The sequence below is a fragment of the Maylandia zebra genome, linkage group LG3 (assembly GCF_041146795.1).
Source record: "Maylandia zebra isolate NMK-2024a linkage group LG3, Mzebra_GT3a, whole genome shotgun sequence".
Taxonomy (NCBI): domain Eukaryota; kingdom Metazoa; phylum Chordata; class Actinopteri; order Cichliformes; family Cichlidae; genus Maylandia; species Maylandia zebra.
The window spans coordinates 45,361,676-45,376,660 of record NC_135169.1 but is presented as its reverse complement, the minus strand read 5'-3'; the positions used below and the strand labels follow the sequence as shown (position 1 = coordinate 45,376,660).

At 41.8% G+C, this 14,985-nt stretch overlaps 2 protein-coding genes across 5 annotated transcripts; one reads left to right on the top strand and one right to left on the bottom strand.

Annotated features, from left to right (window-relative positions):
- The first annotated feature begins 18 nt into the window (after positions 1–18).
- Positions 19–2,747, top strand: pop7 (POP7 homolog, ribonuclease P/MRP subunit). 2 transcript variants are annotated; one of them, XM_004572185.6, is made up of 2 exons: positions 19–206; positions 1,691–2,747. In XM_004572185.6, exon 2 carries the CDS (start codon positions 1,748–1,750, stop codon positions 2,201–2,203), a length of 456 nt encoding a protein of 151 aa, XP_004572242.1. In that variant the 5' UTR covers positions 19–206; positions 1,691–1,747; the 3' UTR covers positions 2,204–2,747. The 2 variants fall into 2 exon arrangements, with proteins under 2 accessions (XP_004572242.1, XP_004572243.1); XM_004572186.4 differs by lacking the exon at positions 19–206 and adding an exon at positions 238–441.
- A 62-nt stretch (positions 2,748–2,809) lies between these two features.
- Positions 2,810–11,922, bottom strand: epoa (erythropoietin a). 3 transcript variants are annotated; one of them, XM_004572187.6, is made up of 5 exons: positions 11,839–11,922; positions 7,585–7,715; positions 7,380–7,466; positions 7,031–7,195; positions 2,810–4,349 (listed from the first exon to the last, which is right to left on the bottom strand). In XM_004572187.6, the coding sequence occupies exons 1-5, from the start codon at positions 11,915–11,917 to the stop codon at positions 4,197–4,199; spliced, it is 615 nt and encodes a 204-aa protein (XP_004572244.1). In that variant the 5' UTR covers positions 11,918–11,922; the 3' UTR covers positions 2,810–4,196. The 3 variants fall into 3 exon arrangements, with proteins under 3 accessions (XP_004572244.1, XP_004572245.1, XP_004572246.1); XM_004572188.5 differs by lacking the exon at positions 11,839–11,922 and adding an exon at positions 11,412–11,756 and having other exon boundaries at positions 7,585–7,718; XM_004572189.6 differs by lacking the exon at positions 11,839–11,922 and adding an exon at positions 11,412–11,756.
- Between the last annotated feature and the right edge of the window lie 3,063 nt (positions 11,923–14,985).

The following is a 14,985-nucleotide window of genomic DNA, read 5'->3' as shown; positions in this document are numbered from 1 at the left end:
TCAGAAAGTCTTAAAGCCGCAGGCATCAACACGCCTGAAGGCGGCGCTGTGACCCACCTTTTCCCAGCCAGTTATCGAGCTTCCGGTACGCAGAGAATAAACTACCAGTTTATCTAGGGAAGCTTGCAGTACAGCTTAAAAAACATGCTCCGTATAAACTGGCCATGATATAAAGAGACATTGTGACCTGAGTCTGTGTTCTGAAGGTAAGAGTACTCCCAGGATGGAGTGACACAGAGGAAACACTCGTGTTTCATTTACACGGTTAGCTTAGCTTAGCCACTGCACTGTTGTTTATAGCGTTAGCACGTTGTTAGCGAGTTGCTCCTAGAGAAGTACATCTTTATCAGTGTTAGATTGAGACACTGGGTTTGTTCGGGATACGGACGTTATCGTTACTGGAAGATGTGATAACTATATGAGCTCACCAGCACAGCTCAGGTGAGCGTATCTGTAGATGTTTGTATGTATTTTCATTTCGAAACTCATTACCCGAGTTATACAGGGACCGTTCTCATCTTTCGCTCTTTTTGTTGTTGAATTCACTTTTATCTTGGGCCAGCTTGAACAGCTGCAAACCACAAGATGATTAAAAATCTAAAAATATTATTTGATTTATTTTTCATGCATTAATTTTTTTATCTAGTCATGCACAAATAAGGTGATTTGTATTCGTGTGTCCTTAAGGTAATTTTCCTACTACCAACGAAACAATATAAATTAACTGAGATTTTACAGGAAGTGACTATATTTGCTAATGTGACTCCTACTTATTCTCTTTAAGCTTAGCCTTTTAACCAGACTCCTTAAGTTCTACTAAGTGAAATGGAAAATGCATGACAGAAACATGCACTACAGGGTAGACTGTTTACCACTGGGTAAATACTGAGCAGATACTGCAGATAAACTACAGATACATTTATTCAACTTCAAATTTACTAACAGATGATAAACTTGATGGATAAAATGCAAGAATCTTAAATTTGTTTCAGCTGCACCACCGTCATCGGTCTCAGAAATACTCCCATCATCTCCAGCATAGCATCATGATGAAATGGGTTTTTAAGAATGGGATGAATCATAAATAACAGGAAATTTCCATCAGTGAGTCCACGGATAAATGATTGTCCACAGCTCGGTACAGGTTTTTTGAAACAGTGATTACTACATACAGTGGCGAGCAGCTTATTGACAACCTGACGGCTGCCTTCATGTCCACAGAGCAACAAAGCAACAACATCACTACATAAAAATGCAGGTTAAAGTGTTCCAGCATGTACTCTGATATTGACTGGATGAAATGAAAGTGTGTGTCAGCTAAATACTTTATTTGCAGCAGGAGAGAAGGCGTCAGAAACTTGAAGTTTATCAAAAAAAAAAAAAAAACCTGCCACTGAGCTCGCTGATGTCAGCTGCTGGGGTACAAACTCAGGCCTGTGTTTAAATTAACTTAGTGAACAGGAAATGGTGGACTTCTCTCATCCCAGGGTTACGTCTGTTTTCACTTAACCTGCGCTCTAGAGACTCCGGATGCTTAAATGTTGAAATGTTGTGTATATGTCACCTTACTGTCTGTTTTCTATGTGCAGATATAGAGATGATGCATTAGATCCATTCTGAATAGTATTTCTGAAAGGTATCCTGAGGCTAATCTGACCATGTTACACCACCTTCTGTCTGCTTTCCTCAGCTTCTTCGTGTGGCCCCACCTGCTACCTCAACTTGATCCCCTGGCACAAATCTAAACATGACAGAGCCACGCAACCCCAGTATGTCCTCCATCCCTCAGACGGGCCCTGCACACACAGACTCCAGCTCACCTGCTGTTGAGATGGACCCAGTGGAGTACACACTAAGGAAGCGTCTTCCCCGGAAGCTCCCAAAAAGACGCAACGACGTCTACGTCAACATGAAGACGGACTTCCGCGCTCAGCTGGCGCGCTGTCAGAAGCTTCTGGAAGGTGGGGGTCACAGAGAGATCTGTGTTCACGGCTTGGGCCTGGCCATCAACCGGGCTATTAACATTGCCCTTCAGCTGCAGGCCAGCAGTCAGGGGGCGCTACAGCTGGCAGCCAACACCTCCACAGTGGAGCTTGTGGACGACCTGGAGCCCGAAGATCCGGACGAGGCCGGAGAGCCGATGACGCGTACACGTAACAATTCGGCCATTCACATAAAGGTGTTCTATCCTGACGCTCAGTGACCAATCAGGAGGTTTCCTGTGGATCAGCCTGAGATTCTCCATTAGTCCTCAGGCCCTGTTTGTTCCCTCGTTAACCAGTAGATCACAAACACTGAGTTTATGTGGAGAGCCACCTTTGCTATTCTTGTATTGTATACATTTTTCAGTCTGCATGCTTTGGAGCAACACTAGTGTGCACTATAATTTATACATATGTGGCTGTGCCAACTTTTTTTTTTTTATATGTGTATAATGTTTGTGTGTTCAGGTTTTAAAGATGCCGATAAGAAAGCAGCAAACAGGTGTTATTGTTGTAAATCTCCACTAGGTGGCAGTAGCAGCTACAATAAACATGCCAGGAAGTTGTTACTCTGCAGACTAACTTCTATAGCTCCATCACAACAGTGTTTTGTCAAATTGTTTACAGTGTGAGTTCAGCTGAGGGTCACTGAGACGTAGACTCTGTTTAAATGTGATTTGTGTCTCTGAACTGCTGCTCAAAATGTATATAATGAATGCTGGATTGTTTGAAATCTGGGTAAAAATAAAAACTTGCCAGAGTGTATCTTTCTTTAACTGTTATTTCTGTATTCGTGGCTGGAAAATTTGTATGTGGAACCAGTGGCAGCTTGTACTTGTGCTTGCTTGTTCACCCCATCGAGAGGGGGAAAAAAGGCAAAAATAATGAACGAGATGCACAAACTTCCCCTTTGTTGTGTTTCCATCCATCCTTTCTTTATCCGAGAACAACATTTCGTATTTAAATAGGGAATCATACAGTGATGGGACAAAACAACACAAAACAGGAAAGAAAACGCATACAAACATCCTTAAAAACATCTTGCACTTGCACGACAAGATATAAAAATAAGGGAAAAAACAAGGAAGAACACTTAACTAATCTGAAACAGTTGAGCATCCATTTTACAGAAAGCCTCGAGTTCCCAGGGCTCGCTGATTGCCTGGCTGAGGTTTGATGACGAACAATAGAGGGAGGGAGAAGACGGCGTCGCGTCAGCCTCTGGAAAACTATTTGCAATTACAGCCACACAGGATGTAAATTGTACGTTTTTCCAGACAGTCTGGCTATCAGCGTGTAGAGACTGGGTGAGTGTAGTCAGGCAAAAACAACAACACGGACAATGACGTAGCAGCTTCACAGTTCTCATGTAACCCTCCTCACTGACCTCTCACACCCCCAAACTCACTGGAACTGAACATCAGCTATGTAAGCCTTTGTTATTTGGAAAGGACATGCAGTATCAAACAGGCAATCAGGTACACACAATCATCAAAAAACTAAAGAAGAAAGAGCAGCAAACACCTTTGCAAATGTGTTCAGTGTTACACAACAAAACATGACAAAGAGCCCAACTAGCATGTTAGACCTGACACTACGTCAAAGATTGAGCTTAAAGTAGAAAAATCTGTATAAATAGTAATTCCTCAACTTAAAAATATATTAAAATATTCACTGAAAAAAATCTGAGAGACTGTTTCTGTGAGGCAAAGTTGAAAAATGTGGAAACCATGAGTGAGGCCACGTTAGTTTCTGCCTCCAGTAGTGAAATTGATGCCCAGGTGTAGTCAGTATTAACTGGGTGTTTCCCTCTAAAGAAATAAGTGTAAGGGTCAGACTCGCTGAAAACAGACGCACACGGACGACACTGAAACGTTCAGTCTTAGCTCACCCACACTGAAGTACATTCACACACAAAGTGCAAGAGAGTGCCAGTAAAACAGCTATTGGAGCAGTGCTTCCCAAAAGCATCACTTTGGTCTTTGTCACCGTGTCCATGAGTCACATCTACTTTCCAAGGTGCGTTCATCTCCTGTCCATCCAAAGCGTTGCTGAGACAGTCCTATCCTTTCAGCTCTTCCTCTGCATGCGACGACTGCTGCGTCTTTCTCATTCCACACCGCTTCCAGCAGCGTGCAGGTTAACCAGTGTCACATTTCTCCTCTTGCCTTTGGAAACACAAATTTCTTCGCCCGGGATGGGGCGATCGGTCGATCAGCTGACATCTGGCTTGCATGCCTGTGCACTTGAAAGAAGAAGGTGCACTTTGCCTCGCAGGAAGTTGACGTGGACCTGAAGCAGATCTGTTGCTAAGGACACCCTCCATGTTCCCTCAAGGTCTGTTGCATTTGCTGGTGGTGTAAATTCCTGAAAGAGAATACAAAGAAACACGATGTGACCCCTGAGTCATGTTCTTACGACAGGAGTTTGTCCTTCAGGACAGTTTGGACCTGAATGTCTGTGACTGTGCTCCGTTTGTCTGTTGCCAAAGAAAGAGTCTCTATTTCACTTTAATGCAATAAGTGAGACCATCTTAGAAACAAATGCACTGTCTCTAATCATCAAGTACATACCTTTCCCCACATTTTCCAGATTTTTTAACAGTAATATTATTTTTTATATGGTTTATGCAAAGTAGCAACGATAAGAATAAAACATGCATCACTCTTCTGCAATGCCTTTTCCTAATCTTGCCCAGCACATGTCCAGAGGCGTAGATGTGCTGGAACACAGTGTACTGATGCTTCACCAATTTTTCCCCCAAATAACAAAATTCGAGCCAACATTCACAGCTGGCTCGATTGGTTATCACAGTTATTAAGACAGACAACAACAAAAAATGTGGGGTCAAAGTTGTGATCGTGGTATTTAGGGCTAGATTTACTATTCTGCACAGGTGCAAAAACTTCTTTTCACATCAAAAATCTTGTTTACCAAAGAGCATTTCCAAAAATGAACCATAGGGGTGGAAGGACTCACGGTGCACTAATTTATAAAGATGCAGTCTGTTCCAATATTCAACTACTAAGAGCCGCACAAATTAGTGGCTCCAAAGTTAGCACACGCAATGAGGGTCAAGTGATGTCCTAGTAACAGTAATATTGTGGAGGCTCAGGTTTTACACATCAGTTTCTCTATGGAAACAGTGTAGCACTTAAGATGAATGAAAGGAGGCTGAATGTTTATGATATGAGGGCCCTTTTTTTGCTGCAGCCTGTAATAAATAAATGTAGTATTACATAGTTTAAGATTCAAACACTGATAGTGACACACTAACAAAGTCCCATTAACAGCTGTGTGCACACTTCTGTAAATATTTTAATTATGTATCAATATTAAGGTAGAAATGCAACCGAAAGCCTGAAAGTTCAGCTCAGTCTATTCTGCTTGGTTTCATTCACATATTAACATCATAAGTGAAGAGCAGGAGGGGACTTGGCTCTAAACGTGCAGTGTGAGAACACGGGGAAGTTGCAGGACAAAGTTTTGGCACTGCACTCACAGCTGGAGCCATCTCCCAGAGTACCAGTTACTCACTCGTTCATTGAACACAAATCACATTAACTGTGACAACCGAACAACACAAGCTTTTTTTAAAATGTTAAATTTAGTGTTAAACTGTTATGTTTGTGTTCTGAGAGGGAAATTCCAAAAGTAGCTTTTAAAGCACCCAAAGATGTTTTACTTTGGTGCAGACTGTCTGTGCAAACCACAAATCATTTAATATCCGTTTCTTTTTCTTCTGCTCTCAAATCTGTAATATACTATTGACCTTGTAGTACCATATCACCCTATTAGAGCGCTTCACTCTCGCTCTGCAGGCCTACTTGTTGTTCCTAGAGTATTTAAAAGTAGGATGGGAGGCAGAGCCTTCAGTTTTCAGGCCCCTCTTCTGTGGAACCAGCTTCCAGTTTGGATTCAGGAGACAGACACTATCTCTACTTTCAAGATTAGGCTTAAAACTTTCCTTTTTGCTAAAGCATATAGTTAGGGCTGGACCAGGTGACCCTGAATCCTCCCTTAGTTATGCAATAGGTGTAGGCTGCTGGAGGATTCCCATGATGCATTGAGTTTTTCCTTTCCAGTCACCTTTCTCACTCAACGTGTTAATAGACCTCTCTGCTGAATCACACTTGTTATTAACCTCTGTCTCTCTTCCACAGCATGTCTTCATCCTGTCTTCCTTCTCTCACCCCAAGCAGTTGCAGCACATGGCCCCGCCCCCCCCTGAGCCTGGTTTTGCCGGAGGTTTCTTCCTGTTAAAAGGGAATTTTTTCCTCCCATTGTCGCCAAAGTGCTTGCTCATAGTAGGCACATATGATTGTTGGGGTTTTCTCTGTATGTATTATTGTAGGGTCTACCTTGCAATATAAAGCGACTGTTGTTGTGATTTGGTGCTGAATTGAATATACACTACTGAAGTGTCAAACTGCTGCAGTTCTCTAACTCTGATATTATCTTTGTAAATGCATGCAGTAGAATTCAAAATTCACCAGAGAATAGGAGAGGGAGAGAGATGGCATCATAGTTAGGGAGTGCATGGACATCTATCCCACAGGAAGTAATGTGAAAAGAGAGAGTAGATGTGTCCGGGGAGGAGAGAGCGGTGAGCAACAAGTAAGGAGTGATAAGCATGGTTAGACAGAAGACTTCATATATTTTTAAAGTCAGTTTGATCCCATTTGCTTAGTTATAGTTGAATAATGGTCAAAAATGTAGAGCTTTAGAAGCAGATAACTCAAAAGTGCCTGACTGATGTGCTCCACTACAAATAGCACTGCACCTCTGCACATGCCTGACCCGACTAAATTAGCTGACTGCTTTCAAAACCCACTACCACAGCTTATACTGCTCATTAAAGAGGGTCTAAATGGACAACAATCAGATATCAAAGCAAGATCCCCTTTGGTTGTGAACCAAATATTGCACATTTTGGCACCTGACCATGACCATTTGCCCATGTACACAGTGACAACACAGTGATGTTTGCTGGGCAGCTGCTGACCTGTTATTCCTGAATTACTACCTGGGAAGCTTCTCCAACTCACCTGGATGTTGAGACTACGCAGCACAGCGTTGATGCTGAGCAGGTTTCTGATGGTGTTGTCTATGTGACTGTGCATTGCTGTGTTGGTGACCGACGTCTGTAGCGTGTTGAGGGACTGTTGTAACAACCATAAGCCAGTCTGCACCTCCTGGGCTTGTTCCTGTGCCTTGCAGGAAAAAAAAACCGGGGGCAGGATTTAAAGACCGTCCCTATACTAGAACAAACGGAGCCAGTAATAATGATCAGATTAGAAACGAACAGGTACTACGGCTTTGCCCACAGGTCGACTGAATTTGATAGCTGATTTAAATCTGCTGCTTAACATCCAGCAGTCATCAGTGATTACTTACATTTTTCTTCTCCCATACATCAAAGTCTACTGTAGTCTGGGGGACGGTGACAGACTGGGACAGGCCACAGCCTTCTCTACATGACTTCTGCAAAAAGAGAGAGAGAGTATTGATGACTTCAGCAGACAAAGAGTCTTTAGAGGACAACATAAAGCAACCTTCAGCTGCTCTCAGGTTTTAATGCATGCATACATTTTCCTCTCACCATAGCACCTTCTGCGTCTCGTGCTTCCTGTATGAAATGGTTCAGGACCCTCAGGTCACAAATTGGCCTCAGTGGGGATGACAAGCCTGGCTGGGTCCAGTCCAACACTAACAACAGCAAGGCAAGCAGTCCTGCTTATCACACACAACGGACACACAAACACATTTCATCAAAGTCTGGCGATGGTTTGATACCACTTCACATGTCCAGTACCAGCACTGAAACTGTGACACTGAGTTTCTTCTGAGCTGAAAACACGTTTTACATTTTCATTAACAAAAGAAACGTAACTTAGTTTTCAAACCATCCGCTGTGTTTCTAATGATAAATCTGTCTTCATTGCATGTTGCAGTTAAGCATTTACATAATTTTTATGCTGAAATCATATCAGATTTTTCTCTACCATCCATATATACATCTTCAAGTTAACAGCATGGCTTGGTGCATAATTTGCACTTGTAAGAGGGCAACAGCTGTGAGAGAAAGTGTGGGAATACTGAATAATATAAGTTTAGTTTAAGACATAACAGCCATATTATAATCATGGCACTCAAGAGGACTTCAGATATATAAGGGATAAGCATAGTCAAATATAAGCACAATCTAAACTTTTGTGTATGACACCACAATGTGCAAGTGATATGCACATTAACAGTTAAGCATGGTTCATTGTTTCACTAACATTTAAAAATGTCTTTCTCATGCGGACTCTGCAGGTCACCCCTCAGGTAAAGAGCTGTGAGGCTGGTAATTTTCCATTTGTTTTACTTCTCTGCTTGTTTGTAGGTCAACTTTGACCATTCTTTCATGACATGCTTCACGTCAAAATAATATTTTATTTAGGGGAACAGGGAGAAAATGAGCCTCTTGATGTTTTTGTGCATCCGTCTAACCAGCATGAGCAAACAAACAGAAACCTAAATCCAGACCGATACAAAATATGAAGTAATCTAGTTCATAGAGCAGCCTAACGTAACCAGACAAACCAAGAGGCACAGGCTCTGATGCCAATGGCTGGGAAACTTTACAAAGAAGCAAGCAGAGCAAATGTTCTACATAGTCTTAAAGTAACACTTCTGCCCAGGTCAGGTCCATCATTCTGAAAACAAATTATAAGAAAAAATAAAGTATCTTAGTAAGATACTGTACCTCAGTGCTCCTTGGTACTGGTACTTCAACTATCTGTAACTCTACTGGAAGGATGGAACATTGATCCACCAAACGATATCGTCTCATTTGATGTTTGAGCGCGGTCTAGCACGCCAGCCCAAACTCTACCATTGGTGTCCGACTGGGTTAAGAGCTGGTGCCTACAAAGGCCACAGCAGATGATTTACAGAGATCTGCTGAGGAAACAAGTGGACCTAAACCATGCAAGCAAAATAACCACCACTGGCTAACAGAACCAGGTCAGATCATCTCAGTGGAGCCATCCAGATTCTTTTTTTCCTCACTTATTACCCCTCTGGGAATTTTCGTACGTATAGCCGCATAGCCAGGGATCCTTCAGAAAAAGTAATTCTACCAAGTGATAAAATCGTGACAACTATTTTAAATACACAACTACAGAAGAGACATCAGCTAAAGGAAAATGCACTCAAATGCTGAAGAACACAAAACAATCTATTTATTTGTTGTCACACTTAATTCAGACCCCTGCTGTCCTGTGACCTGTGTTCAGTGTGAGAACATGTGAGGCTAGAGGACTGTGTCAGTTAGCCAACAAAAGCCTTTCTAGGAATAGTGTACCTAACTTTGATGCATTGCTTCTGACTGAGCTGCTCAGTCTTAGTATGTGATGCATTACTGTTTAAGCTGTGTCACAACAGCATGATTCGGCAAATGAAACCATGTGATCTGCTGCATTATGAACAGAAACCTGCAGATACCATGACAGTGCAGGAATGACCTTGTTTAATCCTTGCTGTAACAGGGTATTTCCACAGCTGGGACATTAGTCAGCTGTGTTTCTAACTTTTTCCCATGAGCATAAAAGAAACTTGTCACATTCATAGAAATCAAGCCACATTCTGAACTCTAACGATACACTTGGAAATCTTGAGGGTCATGTGGGCATCAGCCTTGTTCCTCTGTGCCACATGTTGAATGCGCTCTTTCACAGCAGCCTGGCTGTGTGACGCAAAAGCATGACAGAAAATACAGATGATTTTCCCAGGCAGATGGGGCTGATACAGGTCACATTAGGTTCTCAGACCTCCTCATAACTACAACAAATTGAGATGGTTTCCAATATTAGATGAAGTCTTTTGAAAGTGATAACACAAGAGAAAACATCAAGAAGAGGTCAACAGCCCTCTACACCTCCCGTTTTCCTCGTTGGCAGTGACATGAGGATTGTCAGTGGCACATCTGCTTCTATATAACTGGAATCTGGGCTTTTTCACCCTCAGTGACAGAAAGTTTAATTGTTATTTGAAAAATAACAACATATAGTTACCAGTGCAGTCTCTGATAAAATAACATATGCAAGTTTGAGAGGCAAACTGGTCTCTGCTTCTTTTTTTTTCATCCGATCTGGCATTTGTTAGTGTGTGTGACTCAGCTTGAGGGTTATCAGCGAACTTTTCAACTCCACCACTGCCTACGTGAGAATTCATCAATCTAAAAAGTGTACGCACATGCATCCACTCTCGACTTTCTCACCACGATGGTGGAATTTGCGGCCCAGGACTGCGGCCAGACTGGAAGTTAACAGGTTCGCCTGCCAACGGCTGCCAAAACCATGTTGCTATTTTAAATTGAAATCAGCAGTCCACAAGTGGCAGTACTTTGGATAATGGCAAACTTCAGGCCAGGTATGTGACAGATGCTTTGCAAAGGTGACCGGCCGACTTAAAGTTGGCACTTTTGGTATGCGTTATTCTATCTAACTCTCACAAACACGTGCAAAAAGACTGTAGCATTTTAGATGGCACACAGGGCTGATAAGGAGATCCTATTTAAAACACATATCACCAGTGGAATGGTTGCTGCTGAATGCTTTGCAGTCTTCTACTTTGAACAGGTCTTCCACATGATAAAGTGCAGAGTTGTAAATAGGTAGCTATCAGATGACACAGGTCTGACATAATTTCCTGTTCTGCTGGAATCCCTTATAGCGGTCACCCTTTGATAACCCTTTGCTCTTTTCTGCTGACTTAAGTATGCGATGACTGTGCCAGAAAGCACAGATTCAGCTTGCATGTTTGAACATTTTCCAGTATGCTGTGTCACGCTAGAGAAACGCAGTGGAGATGGATTTCCCCAATGAACGAGACAAAAAAAGTCCTCAATACTCAGCACCTCATGTAGAGCAGCGATTTGCAGTAACAACTGCTTCATCAGCAGACTTTTTTTTGTCATAAACATGCATATTCACTCCATCATACATTTGTTCCACCAAATACAATTCATTGGCTTTATTTCATTTTTAAATGTTAGTATCTTAAATAATCAAGAGCCTCTGGGTGTATTACAGTCTTAAAGCACGGTTCAACGTATAACTATGCTACAGGGAGTAAAGCACAAAAGAAGAAAAATGACAATCCTGTAGCACAGGACTGTCATTTTTCTTCTTTTTCTTCTTTTGTGATCTGCGAAAAACCGGAAAAAGTAGCAACTTATCTCCAGATGCTTAAATCCCAAACCCCAGAACCAATATTCTTCCATACAGGATAAGCTGTACATCGAGAAGCCTAAATGCAAGCATCCATGTGTCATCAGCGTGATGAGCGTGTTCAAAAATGCCCAGCACAGAGACCGCTGTGGCACGCAGGTCATGCACACCAAGCGAGGCACCAAAATAGAAATCTCACATGCGCTCTTACCTCTACCTGTTTTCTGCAACATTCGCAAACAGGTGCAGCATCTTTAAAACACATCGTGAAACAACTAAACACATGCGCAGGCGTCACGATTCAGGTTCCGTCCAACAGATCCAATACACCACCAAGTGCGCTGGTCTCTGCGCGAATCCCGACCAGCGTGCAGGTCCGTGTAAAAAAATAGGTCCGTGCAGTCACCTTCCACACTTTGCATCACCGCTGTGCTTTGGCAAAACCTTTTATTTACCTCCCCCAAGGATATAGTGATAACGTGATAGCCCGCAAGAACGACTACGCGCCTTTCTACGTACCGCGGTGACATTAAACATCAACCCACCATGCAGTGACTCATTGCGTAAAGAGTGAAAATAGAGTAACTAGTAAAGCCAGAGTACAGAGAAAAAAACATGAAGGCATGCCCATAACTCACTGGGAAACTCCATAGCGGCATCCGCATAGCCCCTCACAGGGTCCTCGCGGTTTGGCCCATAGGTCCGTCTATTGCCCATTAATTGGAAACGAAGCTCTTTTGTGGATCTCTTGTGCACTTATCCGGTAGGTGTTTCTAAAAAGTGATGCCGTTTGATTTTTTTTATTGATGACTTTGAAAATATAGTTGCATTGTTTTAGTGATGACAATATAAGCCGCTCCTCCCTTAAGGCAAAATGTTTTCTTTCATCGTTATCCAAATAATAGCCCCATCGGTGTTTAGATAACAAAAAGTAAATAATGCCTCAAAAAAAGCCGCGCAGACACTTCCCATTCATTGTCTGGGTGCTTTCAGAAACGCTCATTAGAATATATTTATTGCCGAAAATGACAAAAGAAAACTTCAGAAATGCTTTCGTTTGTTTTCTCTTTCTTTGTTTTATACGCCGTTTTTCATTAAAAAAGCGTATTTGTTTTGAGGTGGAGTTTGGTAAAGAGGGACGGTTTTTTGGAAAGTTTACATACATTAGCAGCTTAACCCCCCAAAAGTTACGTTTTCTTAAACGACTTCTCTTTTGTTCTATGTTAATAGATTTTTTTCGGGTCTGTGTTTTTATGTTTCCCAGGTGATTCTCACATAGACACTCTGTGCCCACCAGCCTGTGACCAGGTAAATTGGGTCATGTGTAAAATGGGCTGTTAAATATTTATCAAAGACAAATTTTGAACAAAGAAGGCAAATAGTTTATTTAACATTTAGATCTCAAGAGAATAGTGTTTATGTTTATATTTTATGTAGAAATATATTATTAATCTATTTTGTGGCTTTGTTAGTTTCCATTGCTCTGTAATGAAGGATATTTGGTTTCACTTTCCCGTTTCTTGATATTCCTCTGCTCTTCTCATCCCATCTTCTAGCCACTGATTGTATTTCCTGTCTGAAGTGACATCCTGTCTCTGTTTTGTACCTTTCCCCCATTTTTTAACATTTCTTCCCTCCGGAAGAAAAAGTGATAGGCTTTTTTTTCTTTTTTAAAAAGAATTCCATCTACCTTATCCTCTAGCCTATCCAAACTGAGAAGTAAGGTGCAACCTGGATAGGTAATTGCTGTTTCTTAAGTTATTACGGAAAATATGTAGCATTTCAAATATCACTGCACTACCTATTTTATCGCCCCATCCCTGAGCTACCGTACCTTCCTTAGCAACCTTAGACCAATAAAACCAGAACACATCAAATACATTTTTGCAGCACTTTAAAAATATCTAAGTGAGGAGGGGAAATGAATCAAGTTTGTGTTCTTTTTGGTTAGCAGTGATTTTTCCTTGAAACTCTCAGATGGATGCCATTTTTGTCCAATCACGTTCTTTTTGTTGAATCATCAATACTGAACATAACTGAGGCAAGTGAAGCCTGTACTTCTTTAGACGTTGGTCTGGGTTCTTTTGTGATGTCCGGGATGCGTCATCGAAGCACTCTTGAAGTATTTTTGGTACGCTGGGAAGTTTCACCACTGTTCTGTGTTTTAGCCTTTTGTGGATGATGGCTCTCATTTTGGTTTTCTGGAGTACTGTTAATTAATGGTTAATCAAGGGGGACAATCACTTTTTTCACTCATGGTCAGTTGGTTTAAAAATGTTACATTTTTTGTTACATTTGTTAATCTCCCTGTTATCTACAATTCTGTTGCCATCTTTTATATTTGGGGGTCAGTTTGACTCAAAAATGATGCATTATTTATCCAAGAAGTTACCATAGCATGAAACAAAACACACTTAGAAGGATTTTATTCATTATAGAGATGAAAAAAAGAAACAAAAAAAACATATAGAAAGTCAGTTTTGGCATTGTGTCAGACTGTTTAATAGTAGTGTTCTGTGGATATGAATGTAGATCTTTAAGACAGCCATCACCAAATGAACTTTATAATAGTATTCCAGATGTGGTCTAGGTGTCCCTCATCTCTCACTATGAATTTCAGCATGTCTTCACGTAAAGTAAATGCTTCTGAAGAATACTCCTTGCATTTAGATTTTCATAGTTCTGGTGCTTGCTGTATAGGAAAACTGGAAGCACCATGGCTCCGTGGGAGGACATTTTTCATTTCCTTGATGCAAAAGATAACAGTGACTTCATCAGGCAGTTTTCACTCTCCTCAACATGGTAATTCTTCGTATTCAACAGCTCCTCCTATAGCATGAGTCTAATACGTCACACATTGCAGTCACTTTGTCACTCTCTCTGGCTCTGCCTCTAATCAAAGCATATGGCTTGGGAGAGCACATGGAAGCCTGCAGAGACATGGTGAGTGGAAAGACTGACCTTCCCCTGTCAGCATTCCACAGCGTCGCTGCTTTCACCTTCTGACATGTACCCTCCTGTCCAAATGAGGAAACCACTGAAACTTTCAAGTGGGGCACAACCAAGTCTTTCCTACTGTTTCCATAAATGTGCCTATTTCAGCCTTGTTATCTCTACTTTTCACGATGCTGCTATTTATCTTGTATCTCGGAGATGGCTGATAGCTATGCTGAGAGTGGTCAAAGGAGCTTTGAAAGAAAAGCGTCTGGACTTCTTTAAGTTGCTTGAAGACGTTTCACCTCTCATCCGAGAAGCTTCTTCAGTTCTAAGGTCAAATGGCGGAGAGTCCCAGATTTAAACCCAGTGGGAGTATCCCCCCAAAGAGGGACAAAAGGACCCCCTGATAGTCCTCTAATCACATGAGCCAAGGTGTGAAAACGGGTGTGGGTCACAATCAGCCAGGGTTTCGGGTGAACTCATTGTGAAACCTGACCCCACCTTATCATGCGATTTCCTGAGGTCAGATGGCCCAGGATGTCCCCAGACGCCTTAACGCCCACTCACATTTGACCTTAGAACTGAAGAAGCTTCTCGGATGAGAGGTGAAACGTCTTCAAGCAACTTAAAGAAGTCCAGACGGTTTTCTTTGAAAGCTCCTTTGACTTCGATGACCTGGATGACTGAGAACCTTCACAGACATATGCTGAGAGTGAAATATTTTTTTTGCAATTTTTGAAGGTAATGTAGCTGCTACGAGTTGAGTGACAGGAGGGACAACACTAATGCTCTCATTCTTATAAGATGAGGATCTCTCATAGTTAACATCTGCAACATTAGGCACATTC

Coding starts and splice junctions, on each gene's coding strand:
- pop7 (XM_004572185.6), top strand. CDS start 1,748: ATGACAGAGCCACGCAACCCCAGTATGTCCTCCATCCCTCAGACGGGC.
- epoa (XM_004572187.6), bottom strand. CDS start 11,917: ATGGGCAATAGACGGACCTATGGGCCAAACCGCGAGGACCCTGTGAGG. Junction 7,467..7,584: donor GAGACGCAGAAGGTGCTATG/GTGAGAGGAAAA, acceptor CTCTTTTTGCAG/AAGTCATGTAGAGAAGGCTG. Junction 7,196..7,379: donor ATGTATGGGAGAAGAAAAAT/GTAAGTAATCAC, acceptor TTTTCCTGCAAG/GCACAGGAACAAGCCCAGGA.